At 41.8% G+C, this 21,203-nt stretch overlaps 1 protein-coding gene across 3 annotated transcripts in view; it reads left to right on the plus strand.

Annotated features, from left to right (window-relative positions):
- Nucleotides 1–21,203, plus strand: part of LOC146577017 (protein NLRC3-like) — a 543,118-nt gene that overhangs the window by 286,698 nt on the left and 235,217 nt on the right. The window contains exons 1-6 of one of the 3 annotated variants that reach the window (XM_085268135.1): nt 2,412–2,576; nt 12,619–12,688; nt 13,404–13,466; nt 14,073–14,125; nt 17,867–18,151; nt 18,618–20,415. The exons of 1 other annotated variant lie outside the window; for it this stretch is intronic. In XM_085268135.1, coding sequence (XP_085124261.1) covers nt 14,077–14,125; nt 17,867–18,151; nt 18,618–20,415 — 2,132 coding nt within the window. In that variant the 5' untranslated portion in view covers nt 2,412–2,576; nt 12,619–12,688; nt 13,404–13,466; nt 14,073–14,076. Of the gene's footprint in view, nt 1–2,411; nt 2,577–12,618; nt 12,689–13,403; nt 13,467–14,072; nt 14,126–17,866; nt 18,152–18,617; nt 20,416–21,203 lie in introns of those variants that run through there. One more of the 3 variants, XM_085268137.1, reaches the window with a different exon arrangement.

Raw genomic sequence — 21,203 nt, forward strand, 5'->3', positions numbered from 1 at the left:
TGATGCAAAGCCGTCCTTTCAACGCTTTAGAAAGAAAACCAAACAATGTTTTTAAAACTTTCCCAAAATGTAAAAGCTATTAAAACCATAAACTTCTGCTCCTTGATCATGTGATTCTTCTTCTAGACTGTCTGTAATTGTTATTGCTGATTGTCAATAAAGTTGTTTTTTATAAGTTATGTTGTAAAGGAAGCTTGTGGCGAGGGAGGAGGGGCGACTAAAAGCAGGTTCATATAGTGGGAAAGTCCTCAGGTCATGTGAGGATATTTACTGATGAGTCAACACTGTCAGATAAAAGAACGGCTGCTGCATTTGTTCTCCCACAAATAAGTTTGGTGATGAGTAAAAGAATTACAGATGATGTGGCAGTTTATACTGGGAGCTGGTAGTGATGTTACTGGCTTGAACTGGGTGGAGGACGCACTAATATGGAGGTATGTGGTTTGCTGGGACTCTAGCAGCGTGCTAGTGAGCACAGGTGATATGTCTTCAGACTCTAGGCAACATATTGTTTTTGATATACTTCATTTACTGTATAGAATCAAACACAGAGGGATAGAAGTGGATTTCTTATGGCTCCCTGTGAATATCGGTGTTGATGCAATGAACAGGACGATAAGTTTAAAAAGGTGCAGCAAGAAGAAGTCGTGCAGGTTTGACTATAAAATACAGTGAAAGTGAGGTGAAGAGTATAATGAAGGTAAAGATGAAGGACGAGTGGCAGGCACACTGGGACAGAGACGGGAAAGGCAGATATTATTATACAGAAAACAGTCGTGTAGAAGAAGCTGCAGCAGAGACCAGGATGGAATCTGGAGAGTCAGAGTTGGTCACACAGGCTTGAATAGCACACTTAAAAAGGTAAACATGACACAGGAAGTGTGACTTCTGTGGACCAGAGGAGACGTTTGACGGGTTGTTAGCGTCGTCAGGATGCTGGATGGAAACGCTGTGCCTGATAGGATGATTACAGGCTGGACTTTGTCTTCCTGTTACAGATGGATCCAGGCCCTGGATGACTGCTGGACACACATGACCCACACTAGGCTGCCTTCATCCATCCTTTCCTCCTTCACTGAGACTCAGAGTCAGCATGTATGTATTTATCAGTGATTTGAATCCTTTCATTACAGAGTGAAGTTAAAGTAGACGTGTGAACACACTAATAAACACAAAGGGACACAACTACTACTCCATGATGGAAAGCTGAAGTATTACACAGCTTTATGAACCTCCTGTTATCCTGGTAGACGAGTACAGCAATAAATCTTTTACTTGAACATCTTCTGGCTCCAATAAGCTTTGAAATGTGACCATGAAGTTAGAGACACACTGACTGAAACCCACAGCTGTGACTGTGGATCACATCCACACACAGTGTAGCTGCTGTCTCTGTGTGAGCCTTTGCACTGCTGCTCGCAGCACCGTTATATCACTCAGCGCTCGCTGCTGATATTGAATCCACTTTTTACTGTCCGTGCAATCAAGCTCCTCTGCAGAGCTAGAAAATATCTTCGAACCAGTTTATGTGTTAGGGGATCCTTTGCAGCTGTGACTGTTGCCTCTGTTTTTGTCCTTTGGTTCCTGGGAGCCTTTTATATTTCCATCAGCAACAAATATCTGAACAGGCTTTATTGTAGGAAATACAGGAGTAAATAGTTGTCATTATTTATTAGATGTTGTTAAAGATGATCCGATGCTTGTTTAGTTTAATGCTGTGGCTTCAGTCAGCATCACTGTGCTGTATAGTTTTATTTTTCTGATCCTTCTGTTAAAGTTGCTGAATAAAAGCTGGTTGGTCTGCACCTCACCTCTGCCTCGAGCCTCCTTCTTTAAAGCAGCAGAGGCTCTTCATTCAGGTATCACAGCTCGAGTTGTTCTGCAGGAGACCCAGAGTACTGTCCTTGGTCCATAATGACATTAACTTTGATTCATGTCAACATGAAGCCTGAACGTCTGTGATGAACACACTATCAGCATCACTGACATATTTCATCATTTAAAAACACTTCCTGTCACTGTGGTGGTTACAGTGACATCATGCAGTTTGTGCTTTGACCTCCAGAGGGCGACAAATCAGCACAGACAGAGAGCTCCATTCAAACTTTGCTGCCATCAGGAATAATTCTTCAAATATAATCATCAGTGTTTGAGCAGCTATGATATCAGGGACAATCTAGACATGTGTGACAATACTGAACATGTCACATGACACACCTCAAACATCATGTGATCCACTCTCAGTCTACACTTTCAGTCATGACTTCATGAATTTATGATCAGTTTACTCCTGAAATATTCAAATGCTGCAGGGTGAAGAACAACAAAGTGCTGACACATGTTTGTGTTTCAAACAGGAAAACCAGCAGAAATAAATCATCTTTGCACAACATGACAGAGATTAGTGAGTTTCCAACTTGCACTTGAATGCAGCACAGACAGATTCTGATGTTCGTGGTTGTAAACGTGTCCTCAAACGCCGCTCTGACTCTTTCCTTCCTGCTCAAAGTTCCTCTTTTCTGAACTTGGTGTTTGTGCCTGACGCTGATCGTCTCCGTGTGGAGCTCCGTGTGAAGGTAACGTTAGCAGTGTGTAATGTTTCCTGGCTAACATCAGCTGTGTGCAGCTCAGTTCCAGCACAAATCTGCCGCTCCATAGTTCACGGTAACGGACTCATGAGGTCGACCGTTAAACGCTCTCCCGCCATTTTGTCTGTGTGCGCGGATGTGTACGTTTTTGTTACCACTGTCATCTCATCAATAGCCTATTTGTAAAAGATCTCTGTTCATAGTTTAGTTGGATTTTAAAACTCTGTAGTTGGACAGTTTTATTTTGGACTGATGCTAAAATTCTTGCTGATTGTTTCTGTCGAGGTTTTGTACTTGACATCCGCCATTTTGGATGTGATAAGCTGTAGAGAGTGCGTCCAAAAAGAGAAACCAGAAAGAGAACCTGTTTTATTAATAACCTCTTGCAAATAGAAGAATATGAAAAAAACAACAACAAATAGGATAAAACCTTTAAATTACTTGAATTTTTAAAATCACCATCATCTGTTAACACAAATTTGATCATTTCAAATTTTTGTTTTCATTTTCTCTTCCCAGTTACTTCTTTCTCATTCTCTTCATTCTCCTTGTCACCTTACGTCTCACTCCTTAACTGAAGTTATAGTTCTAACATAAGAAGTCCCACCAACGTCCTTTATTTAATCTCTGTGTTGTCACAGTTATTATCATCAGATCAGACATGAGACCCAGACAACAACATAAGTTTACAAGCTAACATCATGTCAGCTAACATTAGATGATAGCATCATAAACTTTAAATTACTTTGCCTCTGATCAACAGTTTGATTACATTCTCACATCACAAGTTTATTTGCTAAGTGTGAGTCCGCCCACATTAGATCCACTTTTCAGCAGGTGGAATAATTTGTAGTACTGCTGTGTTTAGCAGCATGTTTTGCAAATTACTGCATTTTGTTTGACTTCCTTGTGAAATCCAACCCCCCCCCAATAAAATTACATAAGGTATAAATAAAAGCCAAATAAAATAAAGAAAAAATAAAATCCGCCTGGATCTCGGTACCTCCAGGAGCAGCTGGTCAGCTGACCTGAGACTGACACGGTGTGTGGAGATGAAGAAGCTCAGAGAGCTACAGCGGGGCAAGACTGTGAAAGCATTTAAAGACAAACGGCACGAATTTTAAAATGAACTCTAAAAGACACAGGCAGCCAGTGCAGGTAGGCCAGCACGGGGGTTATATGCTCTCTTTTACAAGTTCCTGTTAGGAGTCGTGCAGCAGCATTTTGAACCAGCTGCAGACGTGAGAGCAATGACTGACTGACCCCCACATAAAGTGCGTTACAGTAGTCCAGGTGGGAAGAAATATAAGCATGGATCACTGTTTCAAGGTGCTGCTGTGAAAGAAAAGATTTGCCAGTCGCCTTAAATGATGAAAACTGGACTTCACCACTGCTCTGATTTGGTTCTCCAATTTCAAATCACGTCCAACTTAAAACCAAGATCAGTAACAACAGGTTTAAAATAAACTTCCAGGAGTCCCAAATCTACAGAGGACTCACAGGGACCAGTGGGTCCAAACACCAACAACTTGTTTTCTTTTTATTAAAATTTAAAAAGTTTAGAGCCAACCAAGCTTTAATGTCATCTAGGCATGTCATGAGAGGTTTTATGCAGATGACACCCTTCTGCTTCAGTGGCAAATGAATTTGGCAGTCATCGGCATAACAATGAAATGAGATCCCATGCCTTCTAAAGATGGAACCCAGAGGCAATAAATACAGTAAAACGAGCAGTGGCCCTAAAATTGAACCCTGTGGGACGCCGCATGACAGAGGAGCAGAAGATGATTTGGAACCGAGAAGGCTGACAGAGAAAGTTCTGACAAATAAACCTAACCAATTGAGTGCAGTGCCACCAACAGTTTTGGGAAGGTTAGTTTTAAAATGTATTCCATTACAGATTACAGAATACATGCCCCAAAATGTATTCTGTAACGTATTCCATTACGTTACTCGATGAGAGTAACGTATTCTGAATACTTTTGATTACTTAACATATTATCATGCTGTTTACAACTACATGATGTTAGGTAATCTTACACAGATGGATTAAGTGGCAGAAACACACACGGGCACAGGATAGTTGTGATGCAAGTTTATATACCAGAATAGGGAATATTTACAAGGAAGGGGGCTATATACAGTGACAGATAAAAATGTGCCAGGAGAGTAACACCGAAGAGATGAGACGAAGCCGAGGTATGCAGATGACGCACCGGAGCTACCTGACAACGAGGAACAAAACAGAGTTTACGGAGTACCGTTGATAGCCGAAAGTTAAACAAAAGTGGACGGGGAGAGTTGGAGAGCTTACTTGAAACACAAACTACAGCTGCAAAGTGATCACAGCCTGATGGAACGTAGCTCTCCGTCGCGGATCCACAGTAGCCAACACCAAAAACGAGGCAGGCGAGCAGGCAGCGGAACAGGCTAAAACAAAAGAGAAGCAGGCAAAAAGTGGATCCTTAAAACATGCAGCTCCACAGCGTGGAATCAGCAGATTCAGCTTGCACTAACACGTTACCACTTGTGACAGCAACAATACTCCGACACCAGACGTCCGTGACTCGGCTCTATAAAACCGCTCACTGATGACGTCCGATGTGCCGCAGGTGTGCCGGAATGCCATCAAGCCCCGCCTCGCCTACCTATGCCAAAAAGGAAAACAAAACCCAAACAACAACAATACACCTACCCACCACCTCCTAACACATGAATGTACTATTGCTGTGATTTATTAATATTACTGAAGGTCTGCGGCTCCAAACCGTAGTAAAGGGACCTCTGGCTAATACGTCGGGTTCGTGTCGGCTCGTAGCTGAAAACTAGCTTTACTCTGTTGTCTGGGTCAACTTTTCTTGCGAGAGACAGAGAGAGGCGTTGAAAGGCTGCTCCAACGGAACTTATTGTTTCGGAGGAAAACACGAACACGGTGTACAGTCGAGTCTTAATAGCTTACTTACAGCTGGGCTCATCAGGCACTCTTCTTGGCTGAAGTGGTTATTATTATATTTACATGCTTCCAGCTCCCGTTTTTGCTCAATGACAACTCGTACTTTTCCTTTTTCTCCCTCCTCGCGCTCACAGACACATAACGTGTATGGCAGTCCATTCTCCCTGCAGCACGGACTACACTGCCCATGATGCTACATTCTTTAGAGCTATACCTGTAGCATTCTGCCTGTTAGCTTAGCACAACAACAACAACAGCAACAACAAAAAGGCGCTCTCTCAGCGTCACCCTGTAACCATGGCAACCGTAACGCTGCCGCCTGGAACAACAGAACGTAGCTGTCAAACAAAACCCAAACAGTCCTGACCCGCGACAAAATGAAACAGGAAAGTATCGCAGTGTAATCCATTTATTTCAACAAAGTAACTGTATTCTGAATACCACCTTTTTAAACGGTAACTGTAACGGAATACAGTTACTCATATTTTGTATTTTAAATACGTAACGGCGGTACATGTATTCTGTTACTCCCCAACACTGGCCACCAATACCCATCACATCACTTAATTGAGGAATTAGAGTATTGTGGTCTTCGGTGTCAAAAGCAGCAGTTAGGTCAAGCAAGACAAGAACAACATGGTTACCAGAATCACATGCCAGAAGGATGTCATTAAAAACCCTTAATAATGCAGATTCATTGCTAGGAAGGGTTTTAAAACCTGACTGAAAAACCTCAAGGATGCCGTTATCATCTAGTCATCTTTCAGTTGACTAAAAACAATTTTCTCTAAAACCTTGGAAACTAAAGGCAGCTTGGAAATAGGCCTATAATTAGCTAAAACGTTGTGATCAAGGCCAGGTTTCTTAGCCCTTTGAGGTCCTCACCAAGAAAAAAAGCAATGTAATTTTCTTTTTTGCATTTCTTATTGAGTTGGGTGAGTAATAACCACAATCATTTTTTTTCAATAGACCCTGTAGTTTTTAAAATATTGATCTGTACCAAACGGTTGAGTGTCATGCAAATACAAGTACATTAGATAATACAGTTGAAAAAAATTAAATAAAGTGCCGAATTAAAATTAAATGAATAACAAAACCTATCCAGGGCATTGGATACAGTTTATTTCTAGCAGCATGCCGGTGAACATTGCTGTTTTCATTCCATCAAAGGACAGTATAATATCAAACAACAAAATACATAGTTTTTTCATCTGCAAATGTGAAAAATGTGATACAGCACAAAATACTCACATTCAGGCCACTTCTGATTGAATGCTACTGTGCAAAATCATTTTTGTTTTTTTAAAAAAAGAGAAAAAAAAAACAGTGCAAATCAAGCACATCTGCTTGTGGTTTTGGTCATTGGGGTCTTAGGGTGTAGCATTTATTCTGTGGTCTTGGAGAGCTGGATCATGTTAATCAAATTAACACTTAATTTGATTTATCAACAGCAATGGATAAACAAAGATTTTATAGCAAATAATCAACATTAATAACATTTAGGTTATGTTAGCATTAGCACCATGAAGGGACAAATCAACTGTTCGGCTGACCACTTTTTAAAAAAAAAATTAAATATTTAATTTCACTTTTTTAATGCTGTCAGGTGACATACATCTGTTTAGTAAGTCCTCTAACACTATCATATATCAAAAATTATATCTTCCTATCTTAGTTTAATCAAAAACACTGAAAATATGTTGGATGTTTTTTTTTGTTTCTGACTTCCTGTTTGGGAGAGGTATAATAAGAGCCAACCGTTTACATTCACAGCGCCTTCTGGTGGATTTTTTTGGCATTACAGATGTAAACCAGGCCATCTGTCAGCTCTTTGTTACTTTGGAAACATGGATTAAACAATTTCTCTTCCACGACGCAATCCGATAAAAACCGATCTCTTTACCCGTCGGCTTCCTGTGGCTGTCATGCGACTATTGCAGTTAATAATACAGCAGCTTCTTGCCATTCTTTGTGTGTCTTTTTATCGCTGTGTGACTGTTTTCATGTGAAAGCCTGCTTGCACTAGTACCGCTTGCCACTCGTTCCCAGAATCCTTTGCGCTTTTACCCTGGACTGACGTCACATTTTCAGTCTCTATAATGGCAGTTGTTGATGGATGTGGCTCTGATGCAGCCGTGGTAGCTGCTGATAATCACGATGCTATCAGGTACTGGCAAAAAGGAGGAAATCTGTTTAGCACATTTGCGCCGCTGTGTGTTTTTGTGGTCTTCTTTTGGAACTATTTCAGTGAGTTTTAGTCGGAGTGCGGTGAAACTTGGTGTTTGGAATCGGTGATAGCTCTGGGAGCTAACTAGCCTTTCTTTAGCCGGTTACATGAAGTCTGTTTGGTTTTGTTTGTTTATGGACTTTTGGGCATTTATGTAACTACTCTTTTAATCATTGCTTGTTTCGTGTGTTTGGTGGTTGTAGAAATGTTTTCTATCAGACTTTAGCAGAGATTTCTGTGGATACCACACATGTCTTTTGCCCCCAGTACGGGAGCGTGGGGCTTATTAAAGTAAATTTGTAAGAATCAGCAATTTATTTAAGCTTTTCTCTCTTTTTCATTTTCTTTTGCTAACTGTGTTTAACAGGAACGTGGTCATTGAGAGCATCACAGTCGGTGCTGCTGTTTCCTGTGTCTGTACAGAGTTTGATCTTCAGCACATGATGTTCGTCTGTCTCTGCATCTGTTTTTCTGACTGCAGCTGTGTTTGGAACATCCAATCCTCCAACACCTCAACTCTGCTGATCCTCTTTGTATCCTGGATCAGGAAGTTGAATATTTGGTCTTTAAGTTTCTGTCTTAAACTCAGTCTTACTTGGAGCTTCATGAGTGCGGCTCCTGTTCAGACAGGTGTTCACAGAGACAGGTATTAATGACCTTCCTGTTCCACATGTGTAAATGTGCACACTGCTGTTTGTGCCACGTGATGCTGCAGGATCTGTTAACATGATGGTAACATCTGTTCTAACAGCAGCTGTCACAGAGTGTTTGTCAAACGGCTCTCTGGCTGTTTCCTTCCTGTTCAAAGTTTACTTTCACTTCCTGAACTTTGTGTCTCTGACTGATGCTGATCGTCTCCGTGTGAAGCTCCGTGTTGAGGTAATGTTAACAGTGTGTAATGTTTCCTGGCTAACATCAGCTGTGTGCAGCTTAGTTCCAGCACAAATCTGCCGCTCCATAGTTCACGGTAACGGACTCACAGCTGGACCAACGAGGCCGAGTGTGTCCGCCATGACCTGTTAGTCTGTGATCAGAGTCTGAATGAGAGCAGGAGCAGAGTTAGCTGATGGTCAGCAGCTGAACTCCGAGTCATTGTTACTTCCTGATGACTGAAGGCAGTTTTTCCTGCCTCCATCAGTCTGTGGAGGAGGTGGAGAAGAGCCCCTGCTCTCCCCTCACTGACTCTCTGACTGTGGCCTGAGCTCGATGGAGAGACTCTGAGTCTTTATACCCACAGACTCACAGAGAGGTCACAGCTGGTTTGATAGATTATTTATCACAGGTGGAGTTTAGACACAGATTAAACATGTGAACGTCTGATTTTATAAAAACTGCATCACAAAGAGTTGGCTCCGCTCCAACAGGAAGTGACATTTCCACCACAGAGAGTCATGTGACTCAGACTGTTTCCTCCAGCAGACGGCTGCCTGCTAACCAGTGTAGAAACCAATGACTGTATAAAAGATGTATGACGCGACCCCGCCTCCTCCCATTGTGCAAAAATGAAGCCAAAATATTCCGCTTCTGGAGGCTGCCATTTTGCAAATTTGGAGCCAGAGTCTGCGCAGTAGTGACTTGAGGTGGAGCGACTGTGTAACGCTCCCGCCCACACACCCGCTGGATGTGACCGCAAACACGCCCCCTACACTTTCTACTAGTGATGGGATTTCCGGCTCTTTTTAGAGATCCGGCTCTTTCGGTTCGGCTCACTAAAAAGAGCCGGCTCTTTTGGCTCCGAACCGGCTCTTCGATCGTGATCGTGGCTCAAGAGTTTGGAGTTCGCCTTGTAATCGGAAGGTAGCCGGTTCGAGCCCCAGCTTGGACAGTCTCCGTCGTTGTGTCCTTGGGCAAGACACTTCACCCGTTGCCTACTGGTGGTGGTCAGAGGGCCCGGTGGCGCCAGTGTCCGGCAGCCTCACCTCTGTCAGTGCGCCCCAGGGTGGCTGTGGCTACAATGTAGCTTGCCATCACCAGTGTGTGAATGTGTGTGTGAATGGGTGGATGACTGGATATGTAAAGTGCTTTGGGGTCCTTAGGGACTAGTAAAGCGCTATATAAATACAGGCCATTTACAATCTTCAGGTTGTTTTGCTGCGTTAATTAATTTATTATTAACAATAATATAAAATTATGCACAAAAGGAATTACTATCGTAAAAAAAAGTGGTTTTATTTATATGTTTATATATAAATATATGCGGTGGCCCCTAGAGACAAAACACGTGCAAACTCCAAAACACATTTCTAGCATGAACTGAACTTCCAAAGCAGAGCTACTAGATCACTTAAATTACACAATTGAAAGCATGTGTGTATTCTTTGTGTATTTATACACAGTCACTCATATACATTCAAATAATTAAAAAAAAAAAGTTCATCTACCTGTTACTACCACACACCAAATCCAGTCGTTGGTACTTGCTGGATTGTGTAGCCACAAGATAACAAAAGCTCAACATTGCGCCCAGCATCCTGGAGCACTTCTGTTGTCTTTTGTACGTGTTTTGAGTTTTTATGTGCTTCGGAGTTTGTACGTGTTTTTACGTTTGTATGTGCTTTGTCTCTATACAAAAATCAACTATTCACATTTCAACTTTAACTATTTAAATTTTCAGCTTTTTCCTTTTACAAATTGAAAGTGAAAACAACACAAAACACTGCAAACCACAACACAATTGTGTAACTGTAACTTCTGTCGGTGCTGTGCTTTTGGAAACCGAATTTCCCAGAGGAACCCACCCAAGGGATTAATAAAGTTTTATCTTATCTTAATTAAATATAAATTAAATATGAAAACAAAAAGAAGATGCACATTCTCTGTCATATGGGCCCGCATGAATCCGCACTTTCTGAATCCTTTATCATCTGCAACCGAAAATAGTTGTGGATGATTACTATACCTTTCTAATGTGACGTTGTTGTCCCTGGCTCTCTTTCTCTCTCTCTCCCTCTGGCTTTTTGCTGGTTTACCGCGTCTGAGAACTCGTCTAATTAAGGTAAATACAACCATGTCACTGTTATAAAAAAGACACACAGCTAGTGATGGTGAGATGAAGCTTTCCACCCAATTGGTCGACTCATGGTTCGAAGCATTGTGATGATTCATTTGCTCTACTGCGCCATCAAGTGGACAATTCAAGTGAAGCGGGCTCTGTGATTATAATGATGTGTAAACCTCTAAACTGAATAAATAAATTGTTTTCTTCGTTATTTATCCCGAATATTGTCTCAGTATGTGTGATACAAAAGAGAAAGTGGAAAGTATCAGGACAGCGTTTTGGTATGATTGTGTAACTGTCAGCCTCAGACAGTCTGTCAATAGTATAATTCAGATCATAGATCTGTACATTTGCATATTTGTATAACCATAAAAAGAAAGCTGACACTTTCGAGACTTTATCTAATGTGTAAGCATCACAGCAGATGCCTTTGTGTCAACATAGCTGAGGCTAAAACAGAAAAACGATTCTATAAAAATATTCAGCAGTAGATCAAAACCGAAAGAAAACCATCAATCAACAAATGAACATTACCTGATGCTGCTGAATTGAAACAGAGCAAATAGAGGTTTTATTAGAGACACACCTTAGCGTTTTGCAATTTTGCATAATGTTAAAAAGTTTCAATTATTTTAGTAGCATATTGAACGGCAGAAATTAGGTTTTCTTTTCGGAAGTTTTTAAATGGGAAAGAACAGCGGCTGACAAACAACAGAGGTCTTATGCATAACAAACAAGCGAATAATGCAGAAAACAGATTTTTAGACGGGAAACTGTTCTTGAAGCATATTGTGTGTGTGTGCGTGTGTGTGTGTGTGTGTGAGAGAGAGAGAGAGAGAGAGAGAGAGAGAGAGCTGTGCATGAAGTGTGATTTTATCCTGGTGAAAGCAAAATGGCAAAAGTCAGAGGAAATTCATGACGATGTTTATGTGAAGCGTAGTTTGGATCTTCTTTTTCTGCTGGTTCGGTCAATATTGTTTGAAGAGAAATAAAACCTGCAGCTTCAGAATCAGTGCAAAAAAGGCGTAAACACGAAGCACGCACCCGCCGACGGATGCTTTATTAGGATACTTAATATTAATATTAGGATACTTTATACGCATACTTTATTAGGAGAGAAAAAATAAAAAAAAAACATCTCTTCCTTGCTGGTTCCATCGAAGAAGAAATGATCAAGTAACTATGTAGCACGTACGTAATCCAATTCCACAACACGGTGTGATGGGGAATCAGCTGTATTTTGCTGCCCATTTTATTTCGAATCTGGCGCGAACCGGTGAACCAGTCCCTGAATCAGTCACGTGGTACGGACTGCCCGCGAGGCCTCGAACGTCACTGCATACGTAATCAAGGCAAGCCTCGATACGCGCTTCACAAAAACGCCCCCGAGATTACCCGACACACGATTCGACGCTTCGACACACAGGACACATCACTACACACAGCTTATCATCGTATAGTTCTAAAATCACTCTGTTGTTAATTCGTTAGTTAGATTAGCCGCTAGCATACGCACTGTGTTGGAGGCTTGTTGCTAGCTAGTTAGCGATGCTACACACCTGCTACTCTTAATAGTCTTCAACACTTATGTTTTTTTTTTTATCCATTTTTAGACAGCGATGAGATCAGCTGCACACTCCACAGAGGCCCAGAGTTACTGTTAATATCAAAAATATAATGCTGTCCTTTGAGATTTTAACATAAGAGTGTAATGGATCTAAAACTGTTTAAATCTTCAGAGCCCTCTACAGCCTGGTAACATGGAGACTTTAAAAACATCAGCAGAACGTTTCAGTAGTGTAGTCTAATTTGTTCTTTTCATTTAATAATAGAGTCCATATTATATCAACAGCTACATTCACCCTGGAGAGAAACTAGTGAGGGAGACCATCAGGACCAAGCTGTGTTTCCTGCGTCCAGAGGTTTGGAGAAACTTCTTCCCTTTCTTTCATCACAGCTCCTGTGCCACTGAGAGAGTCTTCATTTAAGAAACACCAGGAAGACTGAAGTTCATGTTATTGATTGTTACATCCTGGTACATCAAACTATGTACCAGTTTTTAAATTGTGTTGATAGGCCACGTAAAACTGATGTTTTTTCTGAATACAACAGTGGCGTTTCCTCCGGGAAGAAACGGTTAAAACGGCGTTTTCTAAGGAGAGTGCTAGCAAACAAGCTTTTCTTGTGAGTGAAAAAAGAAAAAGAAAAAACACTCCTTCCCTATTGGTGGAAAAATGTACCACGTCGACCAATCAAAAAATGATATGTCAAAATGTGGCATTTGGTTGTTTGGGAAGAGGCGGAGGTTTTAGGAGTGAGAGAGCGAGAAAGAGACAGTTTTGAGACATGAGAAATTTCTGACATTTCCCGTGTTTGGAGTCTCAAGTTAGTGTGTTGACTAGTGTAGTGTAGTCGTTGTTTTGTTTTGTGTGTCAGTTCTACTAGTGAACGCCACAGTTGCTGCCTTAAAGCCACCAAAGGCAGGTTGCAGTGTAAACGCTGACACAGCTGCTGTCAGACCTGCAGGTTTATCCCTGAGCTGTTCTCATCATATCAGCTTCACACATATCAGCTGTAGCTGCAGCATCTGCACAGAGTTTGATTGGCTAACGCTGATTTGTTTGTTTTTTCAAACAGGACAGCAGAGAGAGAGAGGAGGAGATGAAGAGTGCAGCAGATTGATGAGACAGTGAAGAAGAGGTGAGCATCTGACAGAGCAGAGCCAGTTTAAACGAGCCTCACAAGCTCACACATGACAGCTTCATCAACATGGAGCTCTGAGTGTTTATTAAAGGATCATTGGACGCTCTGACACAGCTGACTGCAGCCTTTAGCTGTGAGCACACAGTGTCTCACATTTACATTCACTTCCCTGTCAAACTCAATAACTTTAAACAGCTGCTGTTATCAGGTGAAGATAGCAAAGCTTTCAGGGCTGAGCCCCAGTGTTTCAGGATAATGGCCCCAGAGACCACAGTCACATACGTGGGGAAGGATTTTAAGTTTAAAACTTCCTTTAAGCACTAACAGCAGAGACGCACAAAGTCGCAGACAGGGAACAAAGTATTTTAGGTTTGTATTGTCAGATTATTTAATCATTATACTGAACAAATATGTGAAAAAGTAAAAACCTCTATTATGACGAGGTTATCACTACATTCACATGTCGTCGATGTGTTCTTTCACACAGATCAGTTTCAGTGTGTGTGGCCCGTACACTAAACCATGACACAAATTCATATGATGTGACACCCAGACTGTGTTCACTGTTTCTTTTGGTAAAATCATCTTCTCGTGTTTTTATAGAAAGATGATGGAAGAACCTAAAGAACAGCCAGCCAAAGCAGCTCCATCAGCAGGTAGGAGATCAGTGCTTTGTATGATGAGACGTATGGATGTATAGACTTCAGGCAGATTCTTTTTTTGTAACTGTGACAAGTACATAAAATTCACGAGTTGTAACCTGTCCTAATCTTTGCCTTAATCTTTCTGTGGGACATTAATATAACATGAGAACTTCCAGTCTAAGGAGTTTGGCAGAGAAACAACTGGACTTTTTTGTACTTTGAACCCACATATGAGGTTAAAACGATGCCACCTTAAAATGAAACTGAAGAAATATTGAAACTGAAACAAATGTATTGAAAGTGAAATGATAGTGAAAAAACATAAATATAGAAATTTAAAGAAAAAACTCACTGTTCATGTGGTTTTCACACTTACATCGTTTTTTCCACGTACAGTTATTTTTTCAGCTTCAATTAGTTGGCACTGCTTCGGCATCTGAGGGTGCGCTTGAGGGGCGGGGCTTCAGAGCCACATATATGAGCCACATATGTTTGCGCACATTATATTGCTGACCAGTGACTGTAGAAATCATGGACGACCTAATATCTGCAGCAGCCGCAGTCATGAAGAAACTTGCGTATCTCTGAACGGCACATAGAGCGGGGACGCTGAGAGGAGGTCCAGCGTTTAACGACTGTTTCAAACTGACAGACTCAGGTGTTCTTCAGTGTCTGCCTGACAGAAGGACCTGAGAGCCGCCACAATATTTTTGGTAAGTGAAAGGTGTTTGTAAGCTAATCTGTAGCTAACATCCTTAGCTAGCTAGCTAAGATGGGCACTCGGCTATCGGCAAAACTTGTTTTGTAAAGTTTGTTTAGCTAACCCGTGCAGGTGAACGAAATGAACAGAAACGCACCGGGCTGCTCAGTCAGTAACTAACCACAGTTACTGTACTTTTATTATGAGTATTACACTGTAAGAGCAACAGGCTGCACTCTGCTGCAGCTCCTGTGCAGAGCTGATTATTCAATATGTGCAAACAGCAGCATGTTTTCACTCTTTTGCCACATCTGTAAGGATATTAACACATATTTAAAAAAAGGCTTGCACTTCAGTAACCCCTCATTAATCATTAATTACAGATTAAATAGCAAAGCCTAATATTTATGTACTCAAACCAAATACTTCTGCTTGGCAGCTTAAGTTAAAATGTGTGTTTCATTTTTCCTCGGATTACATTTTTAGCACTGACTCTGTGTATTGTTTTTACTAAGTTTGTTTCAAATATTCAGGTTAAATAAAACAGTCTGAATCATTCTTATTGAGGTAAGTTCACAAAGTTACATGTGCAGTACAGCTTACATCCTTTGAGAGGGAAAAAAGCATTAATATTTGTTATGATACCTCTGTATGTTGGTGACCACGGTGCAGCAGCAGACTGAACCAGGACTGAAACCTGCTCCGTCTGCTCATGTATGCAGATTCACATTCACAAAGCACCAACAACTCAAAGGTTAACATTATATTGGAAAATCTGTTGGTATATACGGCTTTAAGAAATAAACAGCTCGTATGTGAGCAGAGCTGAAGAACTAAAGAAATGTAAGAGAAGAACTTCAGATCCTGGGTGTGTGAGGACAGAAGGATCAGCTCTATTTCAGATTTGAGATAAACTTTATATTTCAGTTTGTGATGGTTCTGTTCTCTTTGTGATTACAGGAGCTGATTCAGACCTCAGCACCACCCAGTGACAGCAGACAGATCATCCAACATGTTCACATGTTAACTGCAGAATGAACTGATGCAAACAGTACAAAGGTTAAAGCACCACATGTGCTGTAGTGAAAGCTGCAGCTGTTTTATGGATAAAAACAAAGTCAAAAGGATTAATCACCCCTGTATCATATGAATGTTGGGTTTTTCTCTGTATCTGTTATTGTACGATCTACTGTACAATATAAAGCACCTTCAGGTGACTGTTGTTGTGATTTGGCGCTATATAAATAAAATTGAATTAAATTGAAATGTAACTGTGTCACTATATATCAGCATTAACAGGACCTCAGCTTGGTGTTTCACAAAGCTGCTGATCTCAGACCTGCACAGCTTCCGTTTTAAACACTGAATGTACTCAGCTGCATGAAGAGCACGTTTGAGTTTCTCTGACACAATTAAATAAAAACTGATGAAGGTCAAAGGTCGTCACTTGTATGTCGAACTACAGACTTGTCATCTGGAATTCTTTCACAGTTTTTTATTTTTGCCAATAGTGTGTTATTTACCATAAAGTGATTCAGAGTCATTTATACCAGAGTAACCAGAGAGGATCATATATTTTTAAATATATAACTATCCACAGGACTGAATATAATATCTCTAAGTAAAAGTCCAGAGACTCTGAGGATTATCCAAGTATTTATAACATTACACAAAGCAAAGCTCAAAAAGCTGCTGGCCCTGATGCATTACAGGGCATGCTTGCCCCCCACACTGGATCCTCACCAATTTGTCTATCAAATCAATGGAGTACAGAGGATGCTGTATCCACAGCTCTTCACTGTGTACTCTCACACCTGGACAACAAGAGTACTCATGCAAAAATACTGTTAGTTGACTTCAGCTCAGCATTCAGTACAGTTCTTCCCTCCAAGCTGATCACCAAACGTGTGGATCTTGGACTCAACAACTCCATCTGTACCTGGATCATGGCTCATGGACTTTCTGACCAACAGACCTCAGCATGTTAGGTCAGGCCATAACAGCTCTACCACTGTCACACTCACACTGGCACTCCACAGGGCTGTGTGCTGAGCCCGTTCCTCTATGACTGCAGACCTTAGTATGCATCCAACTCCATCCTTGGACGGGTCTCCAGCTTCAAGTTCTTGGGGATCCACATCTCTGAGAATCTGTCCTGGTCAACTAACACCTCCAGCCTGGTCAAGAAGGCCCATCAGGGCCTCTTTTTCTTTAGGATACTGAAGAAGAATCAACTTCCACCGCTGTGTGATAGAGAGCATCCTGACCAACTGTGTCACAGTCTGGTGTGGGAACTGCTCTGCTGCTGACCGCAAGGCACTGCAGCGCCCAACACATCACAGGGATTCCACTTCCTGGCATTGAGGATGTCCGCAAGAAGAGATGTCTACGCCGAGTATGCATCATTCTCGGACTCCTCTCATACTGCCAATAAACTCTTCCAGCTCCTCCTCCCCTCCAGGAGGCGCTACAGGAGCCTTCAGACTAAAACCAGCAGGTTTAGGAACAGCTTCTTCCCCACAGCTGTCACCCTACTGAACTCAGTCCCCGCTGAGCCTTTCCATCCACACTCACCTAACCCTTCTACACTCCTCCTCCCAGTGACCATGATCCTTTCATTATCAACATTCACCACGTTGGTTACTGCTGTAGTTTTAGGACACTGACATGGTGTAGTCTCTGTTATAGTGTGTACACTGTTATAGTCTGTTCAGAGAGCTACGCTTCCACTACTGTAGATGTTTTCATAGCACTCTGTAGATCTGTTTACCTCACAGTGCTTCATCTTTATATATGTATATTTGTTCATAGTATACCTGTATACCTGCCCGTCTGTATAGCAATACAGATCATCTGTGTATCGGTTACAATATTATTTTTCAGTTTCAGTATTTTCTTCAGTTTCATTTTAAGCTGGTATAATTTTAACCCCACACATCCTAAAATTCAGTATTTGTTGATGAGATGATGAAGTCTTAATTCAACAAAGTTAGAATATTTTTCACATGATGTCGACTGAGAACCATGTTTATGTCTCTTTCTTGTTTCTGTAGAGGAGGAGCTTGCCAGGGTGCGGTCAGCCTTTGTCTGGAGGGTAACAACAGAAATCCTCACACAGCTGCTTGAGGCCCTCGTATGTGACACTGTCTTAAATGAGTTGGAGAAAGAATCGATACTGGAGAAGAACCTAGCCAGAGCAGATAAGGCACGCAGCTTGATCGACACAGTGAGGAAAAAAGGAGACAAAGCATGCAAGATAACAATCAAGCATCTTCAGATCAAAGATCCTTCTCTTTTCTCTCAGCTGCGTTTATTCTCTGATCCATCTGCTCAACAAGGTGAGGTCATGCATCATATACCATGAATAAAAATGGTCACCTTGCAGTTTGTTGAGCTGTGAAAGTGAAACATTGTAATATATGACAAGAATTAATGAATCTCTCTCAGATGCTTCTTTAAATAACATAGCAGTGGGGAACATTATGACACGTCAATGTTGTTATTTTTGGTTACAAAGTTTGGAGAAGAGGCACAGAAAGCAGAAACCTGTTTAGCCTGCACATGTTGGCATCAGGTACATATGAAAAGCTGCAAAGCAATGCAGATGTGTAGGTTCAAAACATTTAATGTGGCTGTTTTCAGGAAATACATTTAGGAATTCCTGAAGCCCCTTTTTGATTTCTGGTAGAATGAGTATATTAAAAACTAAAATGTATGATAGGCTCAACAAAGGGCAAAGTATGTCAGATAGCTCCTTCAGACCAGATTTGTACTTTTCCTTCTTTTTCCCTTTTTTTGATTCAGATGCTCTTCAGAAGTGTCAGCCTAAACTTAAGTCTGTCTTGAAGAAGAAGTTCCAGTGTGTGTTTGAGGGCATCGCTAAAGCAGGAAACCCAACCCTTCTGAATCAGATCTACACAGAGCTCTACATCACAGAGGGAGGGACTGCAGAGGTCAATGATGAACATGAGGTCAGACAGATTGAAACAGCATCCAGGAAACCAGACAGACCAGAAACAACCATCAGACAAGAAGACATCTTTAAAGACACACCCAAAAGACAATACCTGATCAGAATAGTGCTGACAAAAGGAGTGGCTGGCATTGGGAAAACAGTCTTAACACAGAAATACAGCCTGGACTGGGCCGAAGACAAAGCCAACCAGGACATCCAGTTCATATTTCCATTCACTTTCAGAGAGCTGAATGTGCTGAAAGAGGAAAAGTTCAGCTTGGTGGGACTTGTTCATCACTTCTTTACTGAAACCAAAGAAGCAGGAATCTGCAGCTTTGAAGACTTCCAGGTTGTGTTCATCTTTGATGGTCTGGATGAGTGTCGACTTCCTCTGGACTTCCACAAAACTACAATCCTAACTGACCCTAGAAAGTCCACCTCAGTGGATGTGCTGCTGATAAACCTCATCAGGGGGAAACTGCTTCCCTCTGCTCGCCTCTGGATAACCACACGACCTGCAGCAGCCAATCAGATCCCTCCTGACTGTGTTGGCATGGTGACAGAGGTCAGAGGGTTCACTGACCCACAGAAGGAGGAGTACTTCAGGAAGAGATTCAGAGATGAGGAGCAGGCCAGCAGGATCATCTCCCACATCAAGACATCACGAAGCCTCCACATCATGTGTCACATCCCAGTCTTCTGCTGGATCACTGCTACAGTTCTGGAGGATGTGCTGGAAACCAGAGAGGGAGGACAGCTGCCCAACACCCTGACTGAGATGTACATCCACTTCCTGGTGGTTCAGGCCAAAGTGAAGAAGGTCAAGTATGATGGAGGATCTGAGACAGATCCACACTGGAGTCCAGAGAGCAGGAAGATGATGGAGTCTCTGGGAAAACTGGCTTTTGATCAGCTGCAGAAAGGAAACCTGATCTTCTATGAATCAGACCTGACAGAGTGTGGCATCGATATCAGAGCAGCCTCAGTGTACTCAGGAGTGTTCACACAGATCTTTAAAGAGGAGAGAAAACTGTACCAGAAGAAGGTGTTCTTCTTTGTTCATCTGAGTGTTCAGGAGTTTCTGGCTGCTCTTCATGTCCATCTGACCTTCATCAACTCTGGACTCAATCTGATGGAACAACAACGAGCAAAATTATGGTTTAAATTATTTAAAAAGAAAAAGAATTTAAAATCTCTCCACCAGAGTGCTGTGGACAAGGCCTTACAGAGTCCAAATGGACACCTGGACTTGTTCCTCCGCTTCCTCCTGGGTCTTTCACTGCAGACCAATCAGAGTCTCCTAGAAGGTCTGCTGAGACAGACAGGAAGTGGCTCACAGACCAATCAGGAAACAGTCCAGTACATCAAGGAGAAGCTCAGTGAGAATCTGTCTGCAGAGAAAAGCATCAATCTGATCCACTGTCTGAATGAACTGAATGATCGTTCTCTAGTGGAGGAGATCCAACAGTCCCTGAGATCAGGAAGTCTCTCCACAGATGAACTGTCTCCTGCTCAGTGGTCAGCTCTGGTCTTCATCTTACTGTCATCAGAAGAAGATCTGGATGTGTTTGACCTGAAGAAATACTCTGCTTCAGAGGAGGCTCTTCTGAGAATGCTGCCAGTGGTCAAAGCCTCCAACAAAGCTCTGTGAGTACATTTGTACTCATGTCTTTACTTTTAACATCCAACTGGGATTTGGGATTTCTCCAATACAACTGTGACCTCTTTGATGCCTCCAGAACTCGAGACGCTGGATTCACCATAAACTCTGATCATCACTGCTGCTGTTATGTTATCAGTCTTTGTTTAAACACTTAGGCTGCATGTGCCTGATGTTGTGATACTTTATATTCACATGCATGCTCCTAGATACATTTCTACTGCAGGTCTATTTTTAGTCACAAATGTTGGTGAAACACTTGCTTTTACATGCATGGTGGGTCCTGCATTAAAGAAAGCATTTGAATTACTCAGTGAATCCTGGCAGCCAGAGAAACATCCTTAGTTCCACTTTAAACTAAACTCTGCTTCGGTCTTCCACAGTGTGTTTGTTGTTTCTTTGTTGTTGTTGGCCTGCTCTCTCCTCTCACTCCAATCTGGTTGCAGCAGATGTTTGTCCCTCCCTGAACCTGCAGACTTGGGTGCAGCACCTCAGTTCATCTTCAGTCTGAAACCAGCTGTTGTAGCTATATCCCCTCAAGCACACCTTCCCTGGTCATCTCTGCTGTGGTTGCTATAAAATTTAATCTTGATTTAAAAAAACAAAAGAACAAAAAAAGTCAGACTTGATGCCATTTATTGGCAGCATGGTGCCTGTTTGTCTTTGATGATAAACTGCAGCACAGTCTAAAGCAAACCTTCTGACTTTATTGACTTTATGCATGTATATATTCTTCCTGTTCACCTTGGACACACAGCAGCTCTCTGTTTGTTGT

This window comes from Mchenga conophoros, linkage group LG3 (genome assembly GCF_057382185.1).
Source record: "Mchenga conophoros isolate Kocher_MC1m ecotype Shallow Benthic linkage group LG3, M_conophoros_male_GT1.1, whole genome shotgun sequence".
Lineage (NCBI taxonomy): Eukaryota > Metazoa > Chordata > Actinopteri > Cichliformes > Cichlidae > Mchenga > Mchenga conophoros.